This window comes from Microcaecilia unicolor, chromosome 12, assembly GCF_901765095.1.
Source record: "Microcaecilia unicolor chromosome 12, aMicUni1.1, whole genome shotgun sequence".
NCBI classification, from domain to species: Eukaryota; Metazoa; Chordata; class Amphibia; order Gymnophiona; family Siphonopidae; genus Microcaecilia; species Microcaecilia unicolor.
In genome coordinates this window covers 48,610,342-48,633,724 of record NC_044042.1, presented here as the reverse complement: position 1 = coordinate 48,633,724, position 23,383 = coordinate 48,610,342, and the positions used below count along the sequence as shown (strand labels likewise).

Below are 23,383 nucleotides of genomic sequence, written 5' to 3'. Positions count from 1 at the left end.
CTCCCCCTTACCCTATAGATGTACCGCCTATTAGATGTCCATATTCTGAATTTATAAAACCAATATTTGGACATCCATGCAATACGGATATCTAAATGCCAGTTTTCAGACATCCAAAACACAAATAGCATCTAGTAGCACTATAGAAATAATAAGTACTAGTAATAGTAGTAAAATAAGCACTTTAGTGTGTTTGCTTTCACTATGGGGCTCGTTTTCAAAGCACTTAGACTTACAAAGTTCCACAGGTTACTTTGTAAGTCTAAGTGCTTTGAAAATATGCCTCCACGTCTCTCATATTCTGGAAACTCTTGTCATAATTTTGTATGTATTGCCAACATTATATACAAAATGGTTAAAATTAATAAAGGAAAAAACCCACAGAATTAAAGTTCAGAAAGGAGAAAAGGCATTTTTGAGCATGGGAGAGATGACATTTTGCTGCCTTACCTCTGTATCAGAGAATCATGCAGATTTTTGATGGAAGTGTATTTTTCTTCTATCAGTTTCATCAAATGCACCATATAACAGGCAATGCACTTCTGTATCTCCAATGTTACACTGAATGCAGTCTCGCCTCTTGAGGATGTTTGGGTAGCGGCGCTCGAGTGGTGGGGGTTGGGCATGGGTAAGATTTTTAACACTATGGGGGTGGGGATGAAGAGGAGAGCACAAAAGAAATGGGGTTCTCCAGTGCTCCCTAGGCCCTTCCAAAGAAAATGGGCTGCTGACTACGCCTCTGGTTTATGTCCTATGAGGCAGGTTTTTGAATTGGCATGGTTTTATTGCAGTTCTGGACAGTTCTTTTTTTTTTTGTATGATTAATGAGAAACATTCTAGTTCTGTACCTTTTCACGAGGGGGGGGGAGCACAAGCTTCCCTGATCCTACAGAACCTGGAGCTACAGGGATTTCTTTTTATTCTATAAGGGCCCCTTTTACCAAGCTGCGGCAAAAGGGGGCCGCTTTTCCACACGTGCCGAGGCCACCTTTTACCACAGCGAGTAAATGGGAAGTCTTTCGTTCCTGCAGGAAATAGCCGTGCAGCAAGTAAAGCACTTGCCACGTGACCATTTCGGAGGGGGGGGCCCTTACCACCACCCATTGAGGTGGCAGTAAGGGCTCCCGCATTAACCAGGCCGTGCTGCTCAACTACCAGTGGGTACACCCTGGCACTACAAAAATAAATATATTTTTGTAGCGCCGGATATGACATCGCGCTAGGGGTAGGAAGTACCGCTGGACTGCTGCGGTAGCCCAGTGGTACTTCCTGTTTAGTGAGCGGTAAGCCCGCATTGGGCTTACTGCCGCTTAGTAAAAGATGCACTAAGTTTGGGTTAATGATAAACCCCAGCTTTCATTCACATGTACAACTATGAGTTTATTCAGTAGCTGTTAACAGGTGCACTGGAGGTTGCAGGTAGCCAGAGGTTTTCATATTCCATAAAGGACCTTTGAAGATTTTTTTTGTAGCATCTTTTTAATCAACTTATTGCTATGCCCACTGAGACCTCTATCACCTTTTGTTTTCCTATGCACTCCTACTCCAAATGCACTTGACTCTAATAAGTGTGAAAGCCATGCTTCGTCTTTTCTGCTCACACATTTCAGACTTGTGCTAAGTCATCGAGCTTCCTGTGTTAGCATATGTTAGAAAAAAGAGCTGAGAAAAAAATTTACAAACTTAACAGGAAGATCTGTATTTTTAATACAATTTTTACCCAACACAATTAGGTCCTAAATGTAATCCCTGATAACACAGAAAAATAACCCCATTGAATAAACACAAAAAGGATATGTTTTGATTATTTATTCAACAGAAAGTATCCCTGTGTAAAAAAAAAGTATGTGAAATTAAGGGCCCTGTTTACTTAAGATGCGCTAAGGGAACACTAAACATTAGAGCACACAAAACACTGAAGACACTCATATATTCCTATGGGTGTCTCTAGCTTTTAGCGCAAACTAAAAATGTTAGTACGCCTTAGTAAATAGGGCCCTTAATTCAGTAGCTAGTAGCACCTCTTTGAGCAGCAGTTACAAACTAGGGGTCCCTTTTACTAAATTGCAATAACATCTGGGTTTAGCGCAGATTTACAGTGGAATTAAAGACTTTTTTTTTTTTTTTACAGGTCAGGCACTAATGTTTCCTTTAGCATGTGGCACCTGCAAAAAAAAATAACAAGAATCATTACCACCTCCTATTTAGAAGGTGCTAAGTTCTCCTGCATTAAGTTATCCAGTTAGCATGCATTAAATCGAACGCATTAGCTGGATAACATGGGAATGCTCACTTTCAACCCATGACACACAGACAAAACCAATCAGGTTTTGAAGATATGCACACTGAATATGCATGAGAGATCTACCTATATTTCCTTTATTATATGCAAATCTCTCTCATGCATGTTCATTGGTGGGTAATTTAAAAACCAAACTGGCTTGGTGTGTCCCAAGGACTGAGTTGGAACGTACTGGTACTAAGGTATCTGGATGGGAGAGAAAAGGTAGAAACTACTTAAAAATGGTTGATAAGGAAAACAATTACAGGACATGTTTAGCTGAAGATATTACTGCTGAAACTGAATAAAGGGTTTATATATACTTTTTATTGTATACATAAATTTGACATACAAAATATCTGGATTCTATGTGAAGCAATTCTCTTATCAGGGTTTTTACAAATTGTGCTTTTAGTGAGTGAACATGGTACTGCCTATTTATGGGTTTAAAAAAATATGTCAGGAAATTCTGGGCATATATACAATATGGGGAAAAAGTGTGTGAACCTCCTAGGATAGCTCATATTTTATTTATTTTATTTGTTGCATTTGTATCCCACATTTTCCCACCTATTTGAGCCTGCAAATAAGTGGGAAAATGTGGGATACAAATGCAACAAATAAAACAAATAAAATAAATAAAATATGAGCTATCCTAGGAGGTTCACACACTTTTTCCCCATATTGTATATATGCCCAGAATTTCCTGACATATTTTTTTAAATCCATAAATAGGCAGTACCATGTTCACTCACTAAAAGCACAATTTGTTAAAAGAAAACTATGAAAAGGTTGAGTAGAGAAGCTAACAAATGTTTGAAGGGGCAAGTTTCTAGGACTATTAAGATCATTCCTTAGACAGTAAGAAGAGATTTATTAAGTTACATTTTAAACTTCATTTCTATCCAGATATTTTTGAGGCTGGTGGTGGGGGGATTTATGTAAAAGTTTTCTGCATTAAAGCCTAGCTTTTACATACAGAAAAGGCCTTTTGTAAATTGCACTGTAGTACACCCTGTGACAAGATGGCACGTGCTTATCTACATTCCACATGTAGGCACTTTCCAGGGCCATAGTTTTCAAAAATATTTATTAATCCCAAGTTATCAATTCAAACAAATTTTTAAATGATCAATTGTGTATAAAAATATATTTCTGCTCATAAAATTGAAAATATTTGCACTGCAAGAAAGTTCAACAAGCATCCATATTTCTTCAAAGCATTTTCCACCACAAAGTTTTCTGGCGACTGCATCAATATTCAGCAGGCAGCGATCAGCATTTTGCTGATCACCACCAGTGTTATCCCCCAAAATTCAACATCAGACAATGTTTGGGCTCCAGCATTGAATTTCCAGGTATACGGAGCCGGAGAAAACATAGCCAGTTAAGTGTGATATTCAGCACTTAGTCCTATCTTTGTGCTTTGCCAAAGCTGGTTGTCCTATTTATGCAATAACTTTGGACAGTTAAATGCTGAATATCGGCATGTGACGAAAGAGTGGGTTTCTAAGCCTATGAACTGTATTATTTTACTGATGACATGTACTTCTCCTAATTATTTTACTCATGTATTTCTCCTAATTGGCCAGCAGATGGTGATTGTCTTTTTTTTTTGTTGTTAAAGCAGTACCAGAAGTGACAGTTTCTTCTTCTCGCCAAAAGCTGTGAGGTAACTTTTTTTAGTTTCAGATAAAGTGGAAAGAGAAGGTTCTCTCTTCCTGAGACCCTGTGAACAGTTAGACTTCATAACCTGTGAGCAGCTATCTTGCTCCTGAACTCCACAAGTATTATTTAAGTACAGATAAATGTTTAGTTTTACATTTGATCCATATTCAGTTATCTGTTATTGCCTATTCTTTTCCATCTGTTTTATATGGTTCACTATTCTTCTCTGACAATAAAAGCGATTAGTTTATTGACTCTGCTTGTCTGAACTAAGAATCCTGCTGGTTTGTGTGTTGGGTCTGTGAGTGTTTTCTAGGAACTGTGGGACCACCAGGTGTGTGGCCCAGTAACCTAGAAATCACCAGGGATAACATGAGAGTAGGAGACTCACCCAGAGGTGGTTGGGACCCAGTGGGTGGGAGGAGAGTGCTAGTTTAAAGCACATGCCCGGGTGCAGGTGGACCTGCGCTACGCTGGGGATTGATCCTCTAAGTGGCCACACGGTTTGCCCCAGGTGGGAGGCAAGGCATTTCATCACATGGCACTTAACCAAACACTGACTCTGCCCCCGGAACCATGGCTGTGGAGGTGGTACACCAAGCCTTTGATTCCGATTCAATGCCTCTATTTTTCTACTGTCCGACTCCAACTGATATTAGGCTTTACATTTTTTGTTCTGGGATCTAAAGTACTGGTAAATACAGCTTATACTTTTGTCCTGGATCTAAAGTATTGCAAATATAACATAACATGTTTACCGGTACTTTAGATCCAGAACAAAAATATACAGGGTGAGGCAAAAAAAAATAATTAACCGCCTAGAATTTTGTGCTGTTTTCCCAGCAGTCGCTTGGAGTTTCAATGTAAATTTTTGTCACTTTACTCTACATTTATGTGTTGAGTGGAATGAGATTATTTTTAAACATGGCAAAAAGTTACAGACTTTTTAACATGACCATCCAGCTATTTTCATGCGTTCAAAAACGTTTGCACTGTATAAAACTACCATTATTTGAAAAAAAAAAAAAAAAACCCGGGGTACCAGATTATTGTTAATGGTGTCACAGTGATGTAAACTTTTGTAAACAATAATTTGAATTTAAATAATTTGTATTTCATAATATGATATTTTACAGATAATTTCTTTAAAAGCATTTCAGACTGGAATGGCAATCATGGGCAAGGCGTCGGTAGCAGAAAAACTGAGAATCCAGGCACCGAGTGAACAAGGTTTCAGAGCAAAGGCGATAGTGGCTACATATCACCTCAAGAACTGGAAGCTCAGCACTGAAGAAAATTTGTTGGTGTGAATGCGAAATTCTGACACATTGTTAAATGTATCATTTGAATGACATTATTTTACTGTGTTTTAGCTCAAACACTTTTAACATGCAAAACTCACTAGGTAGGAACTCTAAAATTTCAGTAACACAAATGCTGTTTAACAGTAATACATAAGTATGATGATTAAATAAATACATAAAATTTCTCATTGAAATTCAAAGTGGTTACTAAGAAAACTGCAAAAAAATCTGTAGGGACTTACTGTTTTTGCTTCACCCTGTGTGTGTGTGCATATATATATATATATATAAAATGATACATTTTACACATCATAATACAAGATTTATTTTGAAGTTGGAGTTGCTACAGTTTTACACCCAAAACTGCTTCAGAATCCAACTCTGACTCCACAGCCCTGCCTAGAATACCCTCAAAATAGCCAGTTTCACATTGGGCACTAACCAGACATTTTCAACAGCACTGTCTGGTTAATAGCCATTTCTGGTTGCTTAAATCACTTTGAATATCAACCCCCAAGATATGCTGTGATCTGTATGGTGTTTACTTTCAATCAGAAACAATATGATCAACAATCCTTGTGACACAGGAAGCAGTAAAATTATTTTCTCTTCTTTTGATCCAATTCAATATTAAAGAATTAGCTGACAATGATTCATCAGCAAAATGGGTGAAATTCATTTTGCTCTATTATTGCTTAGTAGTAAAGCTTTAAATTTTGACTTTGTTTCCTTCCTATTGTATGAGTGCTTTGGTTTAAAAGTTCACTTTTAAGGGCCCACTAAATAAGTTTTTGCAAGAATGTCTTCCACTGGAAGACAGATACTGGGATTTCTCTTTATATAAACAAAATTCTATCGTGGAATCTGTAGTACCATTTTTCTCTGGCAATGAAATATAGGTGTTGATGCCAGGATCTGGCATCCTTTAGCCCTTGGGGTCAGGCACATGCAAGCCCATGTTACATCTAAAACAACAGGGAAATAATAAAGTAAGGCCACTAAGACCATAAACCGCTGTTCACTGGGGAATAAACCCTGACAGTTTGCCAAGGACTGTTGTCAGCAATAGTAGTCTCTTCATTAGTACTAAAATAAACACAGGCCTGTGCTATAGAGAACAATGATTGTACAGGTTTCATTTGTAAACAAACATGTCAGCTAGCACAAGGTCTTAAATGTTTTGCATTTTTTTTCTCAGATTACAAATGCAGGCAGAAACCAGTTGAATCCTGCTCTGGGTCAGAAGGAAGCAGAAGGGGTTTTGCGCACTCTCACTTACTGTGCTGTTCCTGGGTGAGATCAGATGATCATGTTGGCCCACAACCTCCTATAGGAATGGTGATACGAGTTTTCTAAGCATAGTCTCTCATTATCCTTGTGAAGTCAACACGTGATCCATGGATACAGTTTGTCTTTTCCAGGTACAAATATTTTTTAAAAATTCATTGTGCTCAAAAATATTTGAGGTATAAAAAAAAAAAAGTCCAAAGATCCTTTCTGATGGAAAATAATGAAAGGTTCTTATCTTTAGCACCTAGTGTCCACAGCCCAGACACAGACTGCAAAGATTCCCCACATTATATTGGACTTTTTTATTATTTGAAAAAATATATATGTATATATAAATGCATTTTATGCATACATTCATCTTATTTTGAACTCAACAATCTGCTGCAGGGGTGTACTGAATATTTGCTGTCTTTGGAATGATTACCAGCTGCTCCATGTTCATTTTCCAGAAAGGATAATTTGATGCATCCATTAACAAATGGAACACAACTGGCTGCAGCTTCTTGTTTGACTTAAAGGGGGGGGGGGGGAATCCCCCCAGGCTATGCTGACTCCCCAGCCCTCTGCATCATATGATGCCTTCTGTTTCAAGCTGGTGAACTGCTGAATGCCTTTAGTGCCACACTAAGACAAATAAGAGGTGGGGAATGGCTCCTCGATAATGATCTGTGAGGGGACACTGAAGATACATATGGCTTTCACAAGTGCTGAGACCCTTCTTGTTGGTCTTTAGTAGTGATATACTTTAATCTGGTTGTTCTCATCCAGGCCCAGCTGTAGTAAGCCAGAGCTAGGAGAGGGTGCTGCAGTCCTGGTATACAGAGGGCTGATGAGGTGGTGAAGGAAAACTAGAGGCAGGGGTACAAGTAAAAGTGCTGCTGCTTCAGTGGAAAGTAAAAAGAGAAATAACTATTTTTTTGTTTTTAACTCCCAAAAACTAGTCAAGAAATGTATTCAAAATCATAACTGCTAACATTTCAAAATGATTGGGGGAGCCAAATGCAATACAAATTACCCCTCCCTGGACACAATCAACGAGCTTGCTCTAAATGTCTGTACAAGCTTAGAATGAGTAGTGCACTGAACATTAGGATCCTGCTCCATATTCTAAGGGATCCTCAAGAAAGGTTTTTTCCAGCTTGGAGAACAGAGGTTTATGAAAGTGTGAATGGTGCAAAATAAGTAAATAGGGTCAACAGCTATTTCCTTTCACATAGTACAACACATAAAAATTATTCTTTCAATTAATGCATACTTAAGCTGTGGAATTTGTTGTTCGATGAAGTTGTCAAGGCCAGTATTATTGCTGGATTTCAAAAGGTTGCTGGAGGAGAAGTCCATTAACCACTATTTGCAAGATGGGTTTCTCTAGTGGGAAACAGAACGTAAAAATAGCCATACTAACGGTCTATCTAGCCCAGTATCCTGCTTTCAACAGTGGCCAATCCAGGTCACAATACCTGGCAGAAACCCAAATAGTAGCAACATTACATAGTAACATAGTAGATGACGGCAGAAAAAGACCTGCACGGTCCATCCAGTCTGCCCAACAAGATAACTCATATGTACTACTTTTTGTGTATACCCTACTTTGATTTGTACCTGTGCTCTTCAGGGCACAGACCGCGTATAAGTCTGCCCAGCACTATCCCCGCCTCCCAACCACCGGCTCTGGCACAGACCGTACAAGTCTGCCCAGCACTATCCTCACCTCCCAACCACCAGCCCTGCCTCCCAACCACCGGCTCTGGCACAGACCGTATAAGTCTGTCCAGCACTATCCCCACCTCCCAACCACCAGTCCCGCTTCCCACCACCGGCTCTGGCACAGACCGTATAAGTCTGCCCAGCACTATCCCCACCACCCAACCACCAGCCCCGTCTCCCGATCTTGACTAAGCTCCTGAGGATCCATTCCTTCGGCACAGGATTCCTTTATGCTTATCCCACGCATATTTGAATTCCGTTACCGTTTTCATTTCCACCACCTCCCGTGGGAGGGCATTCCAAGCATCCACTACTCTCTCCGTGAAAAAATACTTCCTGACATTTTTCTTGAGTCTGCCCCCCTTCAATCTCATTTCATGTCCTCTCGTTCTACCATCTTCCCATCTCCGGAAAAGGTTTGTTTGCGTATTAATACCTTTCAAATATTTGAATGTCTGTATCATATCACATGCTACCAATCCTAGGGCAAGCAGTGGCTTCCCCCATATCTATCTCAATAGTAGACAATGGACTTTTCCTCCAGAAACTTGTCTAAACCTTTTTAAAACCCAGACCCCCCCTTTAGGATCTACTGGGTACTCCTAGTGACTCGGTTTGGCCACTGACACAGACAAGATGCTAGCTTTGATGGGCTATTGGTCTGACCCAGAATTGCACAAGGAAGCACATTAAGGCAACAAAAGATGAAAACCCCTAATCTGAAAAAAGGCACCATCCTTCAATCAAAACTCTAAAAAAAGACAAAGGGCCATTTTTTACTAAGCTGTGCTAGAGGCGAACTAGCATTTTCAGCGCCCCCTAAGTATTAGCGCGCACTAACCGTGTAGATGCCCATAATATATGGGCATCTACACAGTTAGCATGCGCTAAAAAAACTAGTGCACCTTAGTTTCACAAAAATATATTCGGACCAATATTTAGCAGCACTTATCCGGGTAGCAGATGCTGCTTACCCAGGTAAATGCTGCTGACTGGCCCATATCCAGATTTTTAGTGGTATGGTTACCTAGAAAATACTACTTAAAATGACTGCAGATCACCCTGGCGCTATCCAGATAATCACTGAGACCAAAAAGATGGATGTCACAAACCAATCATTAATTGTAATGCTCAAATTCAAGATGTTGAAAAAAAGGAGGAAAAAGCTTCAGGACGCAAGGGTAGTTTAAAGAACCCTAGCGTTCTGAGGCTCCCCCCCCCCCTTTTTTTTTTAATTAACACCTTGAATTTGAGCATTACACAATTAATGATTGGTATGCGAAATTTATCTATTTGGTCTCATTGATGTACACTTCACATTGTTCTCATTGAGTTTTAAGCTATCCAGATAATATCAAGGCAGTCCAGACACAGATCTGGAACTTATACGGGGACCACCAGTATTCAGATAGTTATCTGATTATTAGCACTGAATATTGCCATTATCCAAATAATCAGGTGCTCTGCCCATTATACCAGGATATGCAGCACCAATAAAGATTTATTTATGTATTACATTTATATCCCACTGATAGCAGGCTCAAAGTGGCTTACATAAATCTGTAGTGATAGCCAGTGCTGAATATTCAGGTATATCTTCAAATTCTGCAGCTGCGGTTTAAATGAAATGCTGACCCAATTGCATTCATAATGGACCAAAACTGTGGTAGAATTTAAAGCATGTTGGGGCCTGAAACTGAGATATAACAAAAGAGAGGGAATGAAGTACAAACTAAAGTCCAAACCAAAAAAACAGCACCATGGGCCTTTAAAAATGGAACACAGTTCTTTAATGAATGAGCCTTGACAAAAAGACCCGACACGGGCCGTGTTTCGGTGACTAGCACCTGCGTCAGGGGTCCCCACGTCTCATATAGTAAAAGCTACAAAGCACCAAGGCACTTTCACTTTCTGTATCCAAATACTTTATAGAATGCACCTAAATTCTGACATGGTTTATAGAATACATCAAGTGGCCATCCATGTGACTATATTTAGTAGTGGCATTTACGCCAAGTAAAACTTGGTGTAAATGCCAATGCCTAAATTAGACGCAGATCAGGTGTATTCTATAACACGCATAGATTTTAGAAATGCCTATGACCCGCCCATGGCCACGCCCCCTTTCAACTACGCACATTAGAATTTACGCACATCACTTTACAGAATACGCTTAGAGAGTATGCACGTAAATTCTAATTAATGCCAATTAGTGTCAATAATTGCTTAATTGGTAATTATTGGCACTGATTGGCTTAACTCATTAAGTTGCAAATGCAAATCCAGAATATGACTAGATTTGCGAGCGCAACCTAAATTGTGCTACATAGAATCCACGGGTTAGTGACAGGAGGCAAGAGAGAGAAGACCTGGGATGGCACAGTAGACAAACTGTGTAGGTCAAGTAGTCTTTTCTGATAAAATCTCCAGTTTATATGGTGAAAAAGTAGAGAATCTTTTCTTCACTTAACTGAGGCAACAGCTATAAAGTAAATATGCCTATATCAGCTCTGACCTAGTCCATACCTTTCATGAAAATAAAAACTGCAAAAGTAGGAAACTAGGAGCCTTTCCCATGTTTCAAGACTTGCCATAAATTTGATATTTTAAAATTCATTACTCGCTTTTTCCAAATCCAAGATAAAGGCAATTTTCATTCAGATAGGTACACAAGTTATTTCTATGCCCAAGTAGGCTCACAATCTAAGCTGTAACTGAGGCAATGAAGGGTAACATGAGTTTCCCCAAGATCACAAATAGTCAGTGGGGGGATCCAAGATGGCCGCATCTTACTAAGACGCTGTGAGTCTCGGAACCTCCGATTTTACAATGCCTAAGCGCCGAGGAAAGCTAGTGACTAGAGCTTCGCCACTAACTCCCTTATTACCTGGATCCATTGAAAGATTTCTGAGACCACAGAGAGACATGCAGGATAGCGGTATGTTGCCAGTAGGGAGAGTCGGCATTCCGGGAGAATCGACCTCCCCTGGCCTTGAGACCACGCTGAGCCCCGCTATGCACACCCCGCCTCCCCAGCCGGTTGGAGCAAGTTCCTTTCTCGATGACTCGACAGGGTCTCCCCGCGAGGGTAACGTAGACCCTGAAGAGCGTCGAGTTGAAGGTTCGATTACATCAGAGAGAGGAATGGAGGGCTTTGAGCCTGGGATACCGCCACGGATTGAGGGGAGAGGGACTGAGCGTCAGGACGAGGTACCGGTGAAGATTTCTGAAAAGTTTGAAATTCCAACGGTGTTAGCAGTCAGACTAAAGGAGGTAACACTTGAAGCTTTATGGGACTTGGTATCTAACCTGGGACAGACTCTTTTGAAACAAGACCATGAGACTATAACTAAAGTAAATGTCTTAGAAAATACCTTACAAGGGACAGAGGAAAAGATTAAAACTATTGAAGACAAATGGGAAAAAATGGATCAAAGAGTTATGAAATTGGACTCGCAACAAATTTTGATGACAAATGACTTGACAAATCTTAGGAGAAAAATGGAAATGTTCGATAATTATATTAAAAACTATAATCTAAGATTTGTCAATTTTCCTAGGATTAAGACTGTTGCTCCTCTGGATATGTTAAAACGATATATGCGGGAAATCTTGAATGTACCAGAGCAAAGTTTGCCTCCATTTACCTTAGCATATTATATCCCAGGAAAGGAACCAAGTCAAATGTTGTAAAGTTCATTAGATGTGTCTCGTTTGCTTGAGACTTCTGACACCGAATTAGCAACAGCCGCGACTTTGATTGCGACTGTTGCACTATTACCTGACAAGAGTTGGATCTTTCGTCTCTTTTTCCGTAATAAAGATAAACCCTTTTTGGGTCTTAAAGTATTATTATTTCCAGATGTCTCTAAGGAGACACGGAGGCGAAGGAAACAATTCTTGCTCCTTAAGCCTGAAGTGTTTCACTTGGGGGGTACCTTTTTCTTAAGATACCCCTGCAAGTGCATAAGGCGACTTGCGGAGAAGAAATATGTCTTTACAGAACCAACACATGTATCCGCTCTGATAGCATCGGTGAATAGGGATAAGCGTTGAAGTATAATTGACTCAGCTTAGTAAGAATGTGATATCCTTGTGTTACTATTTTTGGTAATTTACCTTATTTACTCCCGTAATGCTTAAATTTTGGATCCCAATTTATGGACTTGAGTATCAATAATTACCTGAATAAAAGTTTTTTTTCTTAATGATTTTGTAATATTCTTATTTTGGTGATACTATCTTAATCAAGATGTTTCTTGTAAAATTGATAAAACTGAATAAAGAAATTAAAAAAACAAACAGTCAGTGGGAGGAATGAGATTTGAATCCTGGCTTCCCTAGTTTTCAAGCTGCTTCTCTAACTATTACACTATTCCCCCCTGTTAGTTATAATTTTCTGCCATTTGTTGGACTTCTTTCAAAGAACAACCTCCAGCCAGGGGGAAAAAAGTAAAAAACCAAGAACTGACCAAGCTCTATAAAAAGCAGAACATTTACATATAATCAAATGAAGATCAGTGATGTGGAGGGGCATAATCGAACGGGGTGCCCAAGTTTTCCTGAGGGTGTCCTCACAGGATATCCCCGCGGAGGGGCGATGAAACCCGTATTATCGAAACAAGATGGGCATCCATCTTTCGTTTCGGTAATACAGTCGAGGATGCCCAAATCTCAACATTTAGGTCGACCTTAGAGATGGTCGTCCCCAGTTTTTGGCGATAATGGAAACCGAGGATGCCCATCTCAAAAACGACCAAATCCAAGTCATTTGGTCATGGGAGAAGCCAGCATTCGTAGTGCACTGATCCCCCTGACATGCCAGGACACCAACCGGGCACCCTAGGGAGCACTGCAGTGGACTAACTGATGCACTAACTGAACGGAAAAAAACATGCAGTGGTCACTAACCACCTCCCACCCCGAAAAAAAACTTAAAAAAAAAAAAGACTAAAGTTTTTAGAGTATGGGTGAAGGACGTCCTTTGCTATGCCTCCGTCCCTGCGATGGCAGTTGAGGACGTCCAAAATGTGGATGTTTCTGTGAGGACGTCCAAGCCTGGATGTTTCTGTGAGAAGGATGTCCATGCCTGCTATGCCTCCAACACCCCCTTTATTTATTTGGATTTTGGATCACAAGTAGCAGCAGTGGGATTTGAACTGGCCACCCCTGGATTGCAAGACCAGTGCTCTAACCACTAGGCCACTCCTCCACTCCCTTGAAATTTGGCCGTCCCTGTGGGGGGGGGGGGCAGTTGAGGACGTCCAAAATGTTTGAAAAAAGGACATCCACGCCTTCATTATGCCTCCGCTGACACACACATACCTCCCCCCTCCCCCCCCATAGGAATGGCCAAATTTCAAGGGAGTGGAGGATTGCTTAAAAAAGACAAAACGTTATTAAATATACTCAAAGTCAAATACACACTAAACTTAAAAAAAAGAATAATGTACCCATTATAAGTGGAGGACTGGCCTAGTGGTTAGTGTGGTGGACTTTGGTCCCGGGGAACTGGGTTCGATTCCCACTGCAGGCACAGGCAGCTCCTTGTGACTCTGGGCAAGTCACTTAACCCTCCATTGCCCCAGGTACAAATAAGTACCTGTATACAATATGTAAGCCGCATTGAGCCTGCCATGAGTGGGAAAGTGCAGGGTACAAATGTAACAAAAAAAAAAAACTAAAAAAATAAAACTAGTCAAAAGAGTTAGTGTTACAGGCTGAATACTATAAATTCCTGTTAATGCATCCCTACCATTTAAATTTATTTGTCCTAAAAATTATACAACAAGAGTTCAGGTTTTTTTTTTTTTTGTCAGCTTGGCAGAACATACCATGGACATGTGGGTCCTTTCCATTATCCAGGATGGATATCACCTCAAATTAACCACCTGTCATCCAGATCAAAATCTACTAGGGACCAAACCTCTTTCCAGTCACCTCACTATATTGCATGTGGAAGTCCACATACGTCTTCAAGCTAAGGTCAGAACACCTATCATACCTCAGAAGAATCACGGTTTCTATTTAAGATACTCTCTCATTCCAAAAAGACAGAAGGCTTGCACCCTATCCTCAATCTCAAAGACCTCAACCATGAACAAAACAGACTGGATGTGTATGATAGATCTCAAGGATGCATACATACGTATTCTAATCCATCCTTCCTAAAAAACTACCTCATATTTACCCTTCAATCCAATCATATCCAGTATAAAAAGTCCTCCCTTTTGGTCTTTCATTGGCCCCCCGGTGTTTTCCAAGTGCCTCATGGTGGCAGCTATGCACCTCACAAGCAAGGCTACTTGTATTTCTGTAACTGGACAATTGGTTTCTAGTGGCTCAATAACAGTCACAGGCCATAATTCTTCTGGACAAAACTATAGCTCTTCTAGTTTCTAGGCTTCCTCATCAACTTTCAGAAGTCCAGACTTCATCCAGCCAACATAATTTCTTGGCATTATCTTGGACACTATCCAATCCAGAGCATTTCTTGCAGAGGACAGGATCCAAATGCTCATGACTCACGTTCATCCCATACAATCAATGATGGACATCATGGCCAGGATTTACTTACAGATACTGGGGCATATGGGTGCATGTTAAAAAAAAAAAAAAAAGTGACATCCTCAGTGGGCTCTTAAATTCTAATGGGATCAATGCCCCAACCTCGCATCGCCATACTATATAGCCTCCTTCCTTGCTTCATCTCCTGTTACATTGGTAGATGAATAAACCCAATCTAACAGAGAGTATCCCATCTGCACTCAACTCAAAAATTAACATTCACATGGAATATGGTCAAGAAACAAGACAGCTCTGCATATTAACTGTTTGGAACTCAGGGCCATTTTGATATTCCCTACAAGTATTCCTTCACCACCTTTGCAGTTCCTCTGTCCTAATTCTGATCAAGTAGCCATGGAGGACGACCGAAAGCGACTAGAAATACATAGTACAGGTAACTTGGCCCCTCCCCTACAATCACTCCAGGCTCCCCCCCCCCCCCCCCCCCCAGTAATATCTCCAACCTCCCTCCCTCCAGGCTAAAACTAGTAGGCCCTCCCTGGGCCTACCTTAGGAAGTCCTGATGATCTAGTGGTCTCATCAGCGGCAGGAACAAACCCCACTTGTTCCTGCCCCATGCCACTGCTCCAATGGAAATGGCTGCCAATACTACTACTACTACTCATCATTTCTATAGCGCTACTAGACGTACGCAGCGCTGTACACCTGAACATGAAGAGACAGTCCCTGCTCAACAATACTGCTGTGAGAGGTCCTGGCAGCCATTTTGCGGTTGGAACTAGCATGGGACTGTAACACTAAATGGTAGCCCTTTGAGTATTCCATTAAGTGGAATAGTACTGGTTGGTCATGTAATCTCCTCTAGCCAATTATTATTATTTAAAACTTTATAACTCATAGCCTACTGTAGAGCAGTGGGTTACAACAGCAGTGGAGTGGCCTAGTGGTTAGGGTGGTGGACTTTGGTCCTGAGGAACTGAGTTCAATTCCCACTTCAGGCACAGGCAGCTCCTTGTGACTCTGGGCAAGTCACTTAACCCTCCATTGCCCCATGTAAGCCGCATTGAGCCTGCCATGAGTGGGAAAGCGCGGGGTACAAATGTAACAAAAACAAAACCATACACAATCCTGATACTATTTCTGAGTGCATGTCACCTGCTATAGACGTAATCTACTTAGATTTTAGCAAAGCTTTTGACACGGTTCCCCACAGGAGGCTCTTAAATAAACTAGATGGGCTGAAGATAGGTCCCGAAGTGGTGAACTGGATTAGGAACTGGTTGACGGACAGACGACAGAGGGTGGTGGTAAATGGAGTTCGCTCGGAGGAGGGAAAGGTGAGTAGTGGAGTGCCTCAGGGATCGGTGCTGGGGCCGATTCTGTTCAATATATTTGTGAGTGACATTGCCGAAGGGTTAGAAGGTAAAGTTTGCCTATTTGCGGATGATACTAAGATTTGCAACAGAGTGGACACCCAGGAGGGAGTGGAAAGCATGAAAAAGGATCTGAGGAAGCTAGAAGAATGGTCTAAGGTTTGGCAATTAAAATTCAATGCGAAGAAATGCAAAGTGATGCATTTAGGGAGTAGAAACCCACGAGAGCCTTATGTGTTAGGCGGGGAGAGTCTGATAGGTACTGAGGGGGAGAGGGATCTTGGGGTGATAGTATCCGAGGATCTGAAGGCGACGAAACAGTGTGACAAGGCGGTGGCCGTAGCGAGAAGGTTGCTAGGCTGTATAGAGAGAGGTGTGATCAGCAGAAGAAAGGAAGTGTTGATGCCCCTGTACAAGTCGTTGGTGAGGCCCCACCTGGAGTATTGTGTTGTTTTGGAGGCCGTACCTCGCGAAGGATGTTAAAAAAAATGGAAGCGGTGCAAAGAAAAGCTACGAGAATGGTATGGGATTTGCGTTCCAAGACATATGAGCAGAGACTTGCTGACCTGAACACGTATACCCTGGAGGAAAGGAGGAACAGGGGTGATATGATACAGACGTTCAAATACCTGAAAGGTATTAATCCGCAAAAAAATCTTTTCCGGAGATGGGAGGGCGGTAGAACGAGAGGACATGAAATGAGATTGAAGGGGGGGCAGACTCAAAAAAGATGTCAGGAAGTATTTTTTCACGGAGAGGGTGGTGGATGCTTGGAATGCCCTCCCGCGGGAGGTGGTGGAGATGAAAACGGTAACGGAATTCAAACATGCGTGGGATGTGCATAAAGGAATCCTGTGCAGTAGGAATGGATCCTCAGAAGCTTAGCCAAAATTGGGTAGCGGAACAGGTGGGGGAAGAGAGGTTGGTAGTTGGGAGGCGAGGATAGTGGAGGGCAGACTTATACGGTCTGCCAGAGCCGGAGCTGGGAGGCGGGACTGGTGCTTGGGAGGCGGGAAATACTGCTGGGCAGACTTGTACGGTCTGTGCCCTGAAAAAGGCAGGTACAAATGAAGGTAAGGTATACACATATGAGTTTATCTTGTTGGACAGACTGGATGGACTGTGCAGGTCTTTTTCTGCCGTCATCTACTATGTTACTATGTTACTCTTGGCATTACAAAATACAGTACCTGTCCTATAGTATAGCTATAGTGTACTGAGTTGCTTTAAATGGCTCCTATCAATATAGGGTTTCATTATTCAAAGCTGCACCTCATCTCTTACTTAAGAGCCTTCAAGCTCATAAACAATTACTGCAAAGGATACACTTTGGGATCATTCTTGAAATTCTCAAGCCATTTTTTGTTCGCATTGATCATGGTCTGGATGGTCTGCTGGTCATGCTCAGGCACTCTGAGCTGAGACTGCTGCTGTAGGAGGCGGATCTGCTCACTGTCCATGAGAAAAGAGAAAGAAGGAAAACAGTTCCTGATCAACATGAAAGCTTGTCTGACACCAGCAAAGGAGCTAGCAGACTTAGGATCCTCTTGACCCTGCTCCAAATCATAAGGCTTACCTTTTCCAAAGTGGACATTCCACCTCTACACAAATGCGTGCAAACACATGTGAAACTTACTTAGCAGAGAGATAACCCAATCTTCTGGTAAAAGGTGCTGGATTTCCACAGAGTGATGGAATTCCCTCTGAAAAGAAGAAACATCAGATGCAACATACAAAATGCTTCAAATTTTGGTAACATGGCCTGCTTCACACTTCATTCTTAAGGAATTATGACCATGATAAGCACCGATTCCATATGTGCACAGACCCTTTTCAGTGTGTCTGAGCTGAATTAGCCACCTGTGACAGCTTTGTGGAATCGTGAAACTAAGTCTGATCCACCCTTTCTCCTCCACCTCCCTACATTTATGCAAAAGAGTACAGTAAAGGTGCAAGTGTGATGATAGCATTTTAATAAAAGAATTACTTATTTTCCCAACCAATGACAATAGATTACATATGTAAATAAAGGACATGGAGTTTAGCAGGTAAGACCTAATTTCTCTTTACAGACCTTTACTGTGACTAATTTTCTTTTTCCTTAGTCCCACCAGACCAGTTCAGAACCTGTGGATTGTGCCCATCGACAAGCGGATGGAGACAGGGAATATAAGTCTTCCTGGGTGCTTCATCCAAAAAGGGCACCATACAGCCTTAGATGCTCAGTATTTTGATGACAAAGCAATGCATTATATATTTTCCATTTTGTTTGAGTTGTTGTTCTAATAATACTCATCAAAATAAAGCAAAAATAACTAAGAAGTTAAATTGAGAGAGAAACCTGAAATGATGAACCTGAAGAGAGCTTGTTGATAAAAAAAAAAAAAAAGTGAAAAGAGCAACATTAAAGTACACTGCAGTGGTTTAATAACTCAAAATATATTAGGGAGAGCCTCTGGATTAGTCTGGTAGGATTACAGGAAAGAAAACTGTAAGTAAGACCTAATTTCACTTTCCTCAGTGCCCTCACCAGACCACTCCAAAACCTATGGTATGTATCAAACCAGTTCCCAAGATGGGGGTGGGTGGGAACTCTAAAATCTCTGCCCAAATAATTTCAGTACTAAACACAATATACAGTTGTGCTCCTAACTGAAGTTGACAATGCTTTGTCAATTTAAGAAGGAACTATATCACTAGCCTGCAGCTGCAAATCAGCTGTATTACTCACAACTCCACCAACAAGGTCGAAACACCTTTGGTAGAAAGTTTTCAAACCTTAGGAGATTGCTTCCTTTCCAAATTAAATATATGTGCCAATGAAATATTACCTCAGCTATCAGGCAATGATAGTTTTAGAAATTGGTTCACCGTTGCTGAAACCTGCAAAGAGAAAAATCAATCTGCTTAACCTTGGAAACTGATTGGTAACTTCAATGTACCTGGCTGTGCACTATTCTATAATGCCGGGTGTCCAAATACTATAGCGCGCAACTAAAAAGGGGGCATGGCCATGGGAGGGGCATGGCTGTGGCAGGGGCATCCTGAAATGTTGCATGCGTTGTTAGAGAATAATGGGTCAGTGCCCAACTTGGGCGCATTTACACTAGGTTTCAGCAGGCGCTAACCCAAAATTAGGTTACAGGAATCTGCGCTAAATGTTATTCTATTAAGAGCGCATGACCTTTACAGAATCATGCTTATAACCGATCTTTTAAGCGTTATTTATAGAATCTGGCCCATAGAATCCCACCTTAAAAAGGAGCAGCACATGTGGATAAAATGCTGAAGAGAACCTTTAAGGGAGCCTTGAAAGGATGACAAAGTTGCAACTTAAACTGCTTGGATACCGATCCCAAGAACAGAAAGATTTGAGTGCAAAATTCAACATAGGGAGAAGGGAGAACTGCCTCCTATGTATAGCACTTGTCAAGATTTGCCAAACTGTTAAGCAAGTTAAAGAGTGAAAGCATATCCAAGACTCATGTCAAGAATATGATCCTCACACTTCAGCGCTTGAAGTGCAACTGGCTCAAGAACCAAGCCATAAGAGAAAAATGGAGGCAGGTTTCTTGCAGTAGAACCTCTTCTACAGGGAAATCCAAGGATGTCGAAATGTCTTAGGAAGAGCGCCCAACTTAAAATCAGAGGCAAATGTAATACATTCTATGGATTTCCATGTGGCCAGGACTGCAGAAATGGTTCCAGACTGTCAAAATCAGTCTATTTCAGGTAAGTGAATAAGGGGTCCTTTTACCAAGCTGAGGGAAAAGGGGCCCTGCACTAGCGGCGGGGGCTGTTTTTCCCACGTGCCAGAGCCTTTTTTTACTGCAGCAGGTAAAAAAAGCCCCCAGTACACATGGCCATGCAGTGAGAGAACTCTTATCACATGGCCATGTGACAGAGAGCCCTTTCCGCCACCCACTGAGGTGGCAATAAGGGCTCCCACTCTAACCCAGCGGTAACCGACAGCACACGGCGATACCCGATAACCATCGGGTTATCGCTGCGCAAGCCATTTCCAGGGGTTTTCTTTTTCCAATGGAAATGACACATGCTCAGGGTGGGATTACCACTGGCGGTCACGTTGGGCCAGTGGTAGTCCTGGAAAAGCGAGCGGTAAGCCCGCATTGGACTTACTGCTGCTCTGTAAAAGGGCCCCTAAGTGCAGAATCTTGTTGTTGGCCTTAATGCTGTGGTGTCTAGAATGGACAGTCTCAACCAACTCTTATGAGTTCAAAGGCTGCAGGAAACAGGAGCCATTCCCTCCGAACCAAGATGATGTGTAATGAAACAAATTCTGCTTGAATAGTTTCTATTCTGGCAATAAGTGCTGCAGACAGAAGAAAATGCTCCTTATACTTCCTTATCTATTGACTTAAGCCACTTCAATAAGCTCTTTGGAAGAAAACAACTTCAGTGGTTTTCCATGAAGAGAAGGTGGAAGACCTGTAGCAATAGTCGAACTGTGAATAGCTCCAAGGAGAGAAAGGAGCAGGATACTATGGACCGAGACCAAGCAAATTGTGCCACCTAATCGTGATAGACAGCATCCCAGTCAACAGGCTGGTATCTGACATTATTATTTAAATGGGAGCTTTGGAACATAATGGTGAACTAAAGTCATCAACTTATACCGTGCTAGGAAATCTAAGGGTAGACTTACTCGTAGTTCTAAGAGTGTAGTGACCAGTGAACCTGAAGCTACGAAACTAAATTTATGGATGTTGCCATGGATTCCAGCACCTGTGTCTAGCCCCATGACTGACACTTCACGTGGCACAGAAGCAACTGGATGTAGAATTAAATTGGAATATTCTCTGAACTTAAAAGAAAACTTACAGTGACTTGGTGATGAATCTCTCAGCTAAGAAGTATAGGCCTCAACAGAAAATTAACCTGCTCTAGGACAGAATGACCACAGAGCCAACAGGTTGCAAGAAATGTAGTAATTGGGCTACCATCCTTTTTGGAGTCTTAAAAAGCACTAGCTCAAAAGAACCAGATGTCCCAAGTTTATTCAAAGCTTCTACCCTGCCCATCAAGTTAATATCTGGGTACTTACATAGTAGCATACATAAGACAGAAAGAATAAGAAAGCAGTGGAAAGGTGGGGGGATAGAACTACAATATTTCAATATGCACTCGGGATGCATTCTGAATCCTTCTCAGCGAATAAAATGTGCAACCAACAAAACCCTCTTAGAAAGGGAGCAGATGCTCAAGCTCAAAGGGAATATGCCAGCCAATAAATAAATATGGCATCTCAAAAGAAAACAATTAGAAAAGTCCCTTGAGGAGGTAGATGGATTCCAAGATGGCTGCACGCTAACACGACTTGCTGCTGCACTACCGTACCTATGCCTAAGCGACGAGGAAGGGCAGCTGCCCAAGTTCCCCAGACCCCTTCCCAGGTACCTGGACCGATGGATCGGTTCGTGATGCAACAGAGGACTGGTGAAGATTCCGGGACCATTTCGAGGCAGGGCGCTGGCATGGTTGAGGAGCTTTCGGCGTCCCTCAAATTGGAAACAACATTGAGTCCCGAGGAGAGAGCTCCACCCCCGCAACCAATGGCGGTGAGTTCCCCGCTTCCTGGAGCGTCGGCGTTTGCCCGAAGTGGTGATTTAGCATTGGCGCTGGGGACTCAGATCCAGCTTATTGCAGCGGGAGAAAGGAGGTTATTACCTCCAGGAGAACCTCGCCAGCCTACAGACTTTGCGGGAGAACTACAAGCGATTGGGGAGAAGAAGACTGAGCAAGAATCTATATTTCCTTCTGAATTCATTATCAAGCCTAAGGAGATAACATTAGATTCATTGTGGGATCTTATGTCCCGATTAGGACAAATGTTTCTTGCCTCTACAACTAAACATACTTTGTTAATAAATGAGATGGAGCAAAAGATCGAAAAGCAAAAAACTGAGGTTGAAAAAATGATTCCTAGACTGGATACAACTGAACAAACCGTAAAGAAATTAGAAAATACACAATTTTCACTTTTGAAGGATGTTTCCAGCTTAAGAATTAAGTCTGAGAATTTAGAAAATTATACTAGGAATCAAAATTTGCGTTTCATTAACTTTCCTTATATTCCAATGATAAAATCTGGGGACATGTTAAAGAGATATCTACTGGAGAACTTATGTATACCAGAAGCTAATTTACCACCTTTTTCAAAGATCTTTTACCTCCCTCAAAAATCGGTAGAACAAAATGTACAACAGACTTTGGACATTTCAGCCTTTCTTGAGACATCGGACACACAACAGGCCACATCAGCGACTTTGGTTGCGACTGTGGCCCTAATTCCTGATAAACAATGGCTCTTCCAGATGTTTTTTTAAACAAAGGGAGAAGCCATTTCTTGGTTTGCGAATTTCCTTGTTTCCAGATTTCTCAAGAGAGACACAAAAGAAAAGGAAACAATTTCTCATAATGAAATCGGTTGTAATTCAAGCAGGAGGTACTTTTTTTTTGAGGTACCCCTGCAAGTGTATTATCAGATTTGATATTGTTAAGTATACCTTTACTGATCCACCTCAGCTCTCTAAGCTAATCGCTTCTAAGACAACAACTGGATCAACATAATATTGTATCACCATAATTCTTCGCGAATAGCTATTTTCCTTTTTTCTTTTTCTCATATTATTTATTTAGACTCCTCTATTTTTGATCTTGGAATCCTAATTGAGGACTTGAGTGAATTCTGTAATATTTGATGATAAAACTTATGATTTTGTGTAATTATAGTATCTGTTCACTTTCTTTCAAGATTTTATACTTGAAATAATTATTGTAAACTATAAAAAAAAAAAAAAAGGACAAGTCCCTTGAGTTGAAAGGCTGTTAAAAATTGTCCCAACCACACAGCTGCTATTCTTGATCAAAAATTCACTATTTTGAAGTATTAGGCATATATACTGGGTTCTCCAGACAATTCTGGAAATAGTTTCACCATTTCCTGATCTAGAAAGAACTGTAGCATAGCATGCATGAATGATACCAGGACAGGGGTACAATGGCTGTAAGCAGAGAAGCAGCTGATTGTCCATCCCCGGGACAAATGAAGCTCCAGAGCATCCTTGTAACCTCACAGACTCAAGTTCTTTGATTGCCTGCTCTACTACTATTCTGAAAGGACAGCTGACATAACTGCAAACTAGAAAATGGTGGTTATAGTTGTAATGGCCCAGCTGTACCTTCATCTTTCAAGCCAAAGGCTTAGTCCA

The 23,383-nt window shown here is 41.3% G+C and overlaps 1 protein-coding gene across 2 annotated transcripts in view; it reads right to left on the bottom strand.

The window, feature by feature from the left end:
• Nucleotides 1-7,055: 7,055 nt before the first annotated feature.
• Nucleotides 7,056-23,383, bottom strand: part of CEP164 (centrosomal protein 164) — a 166,198-nt gene continuing 149,870 nt past the window's right edge. For both annotated transcript variants that reach the window (XM_030221251.1, XM_030221252.1), the window contains 3 exons: nucleotides 17,788-17,854; nucleotides 17,478-17,603; nucleotides 7,056-7,369 (listed from right to left, as the gene is read on the bottom strand). In XM_030221251.1, the coding sequence (XP_030077111.1) occupies nucleotides 7,273-7,369; nucleotides 17,478-17,603; nucleotides 17,788-17,854 (290 nt within the window). In that variant the 3' untranslated portion in view covers nucleotides 7,056-7,272. The remainder of the gene's footprint in view (nucleotides 7,370-17,477; nucleotides 17,604-17,787; nucleotides 17,855-23,383) is intronic.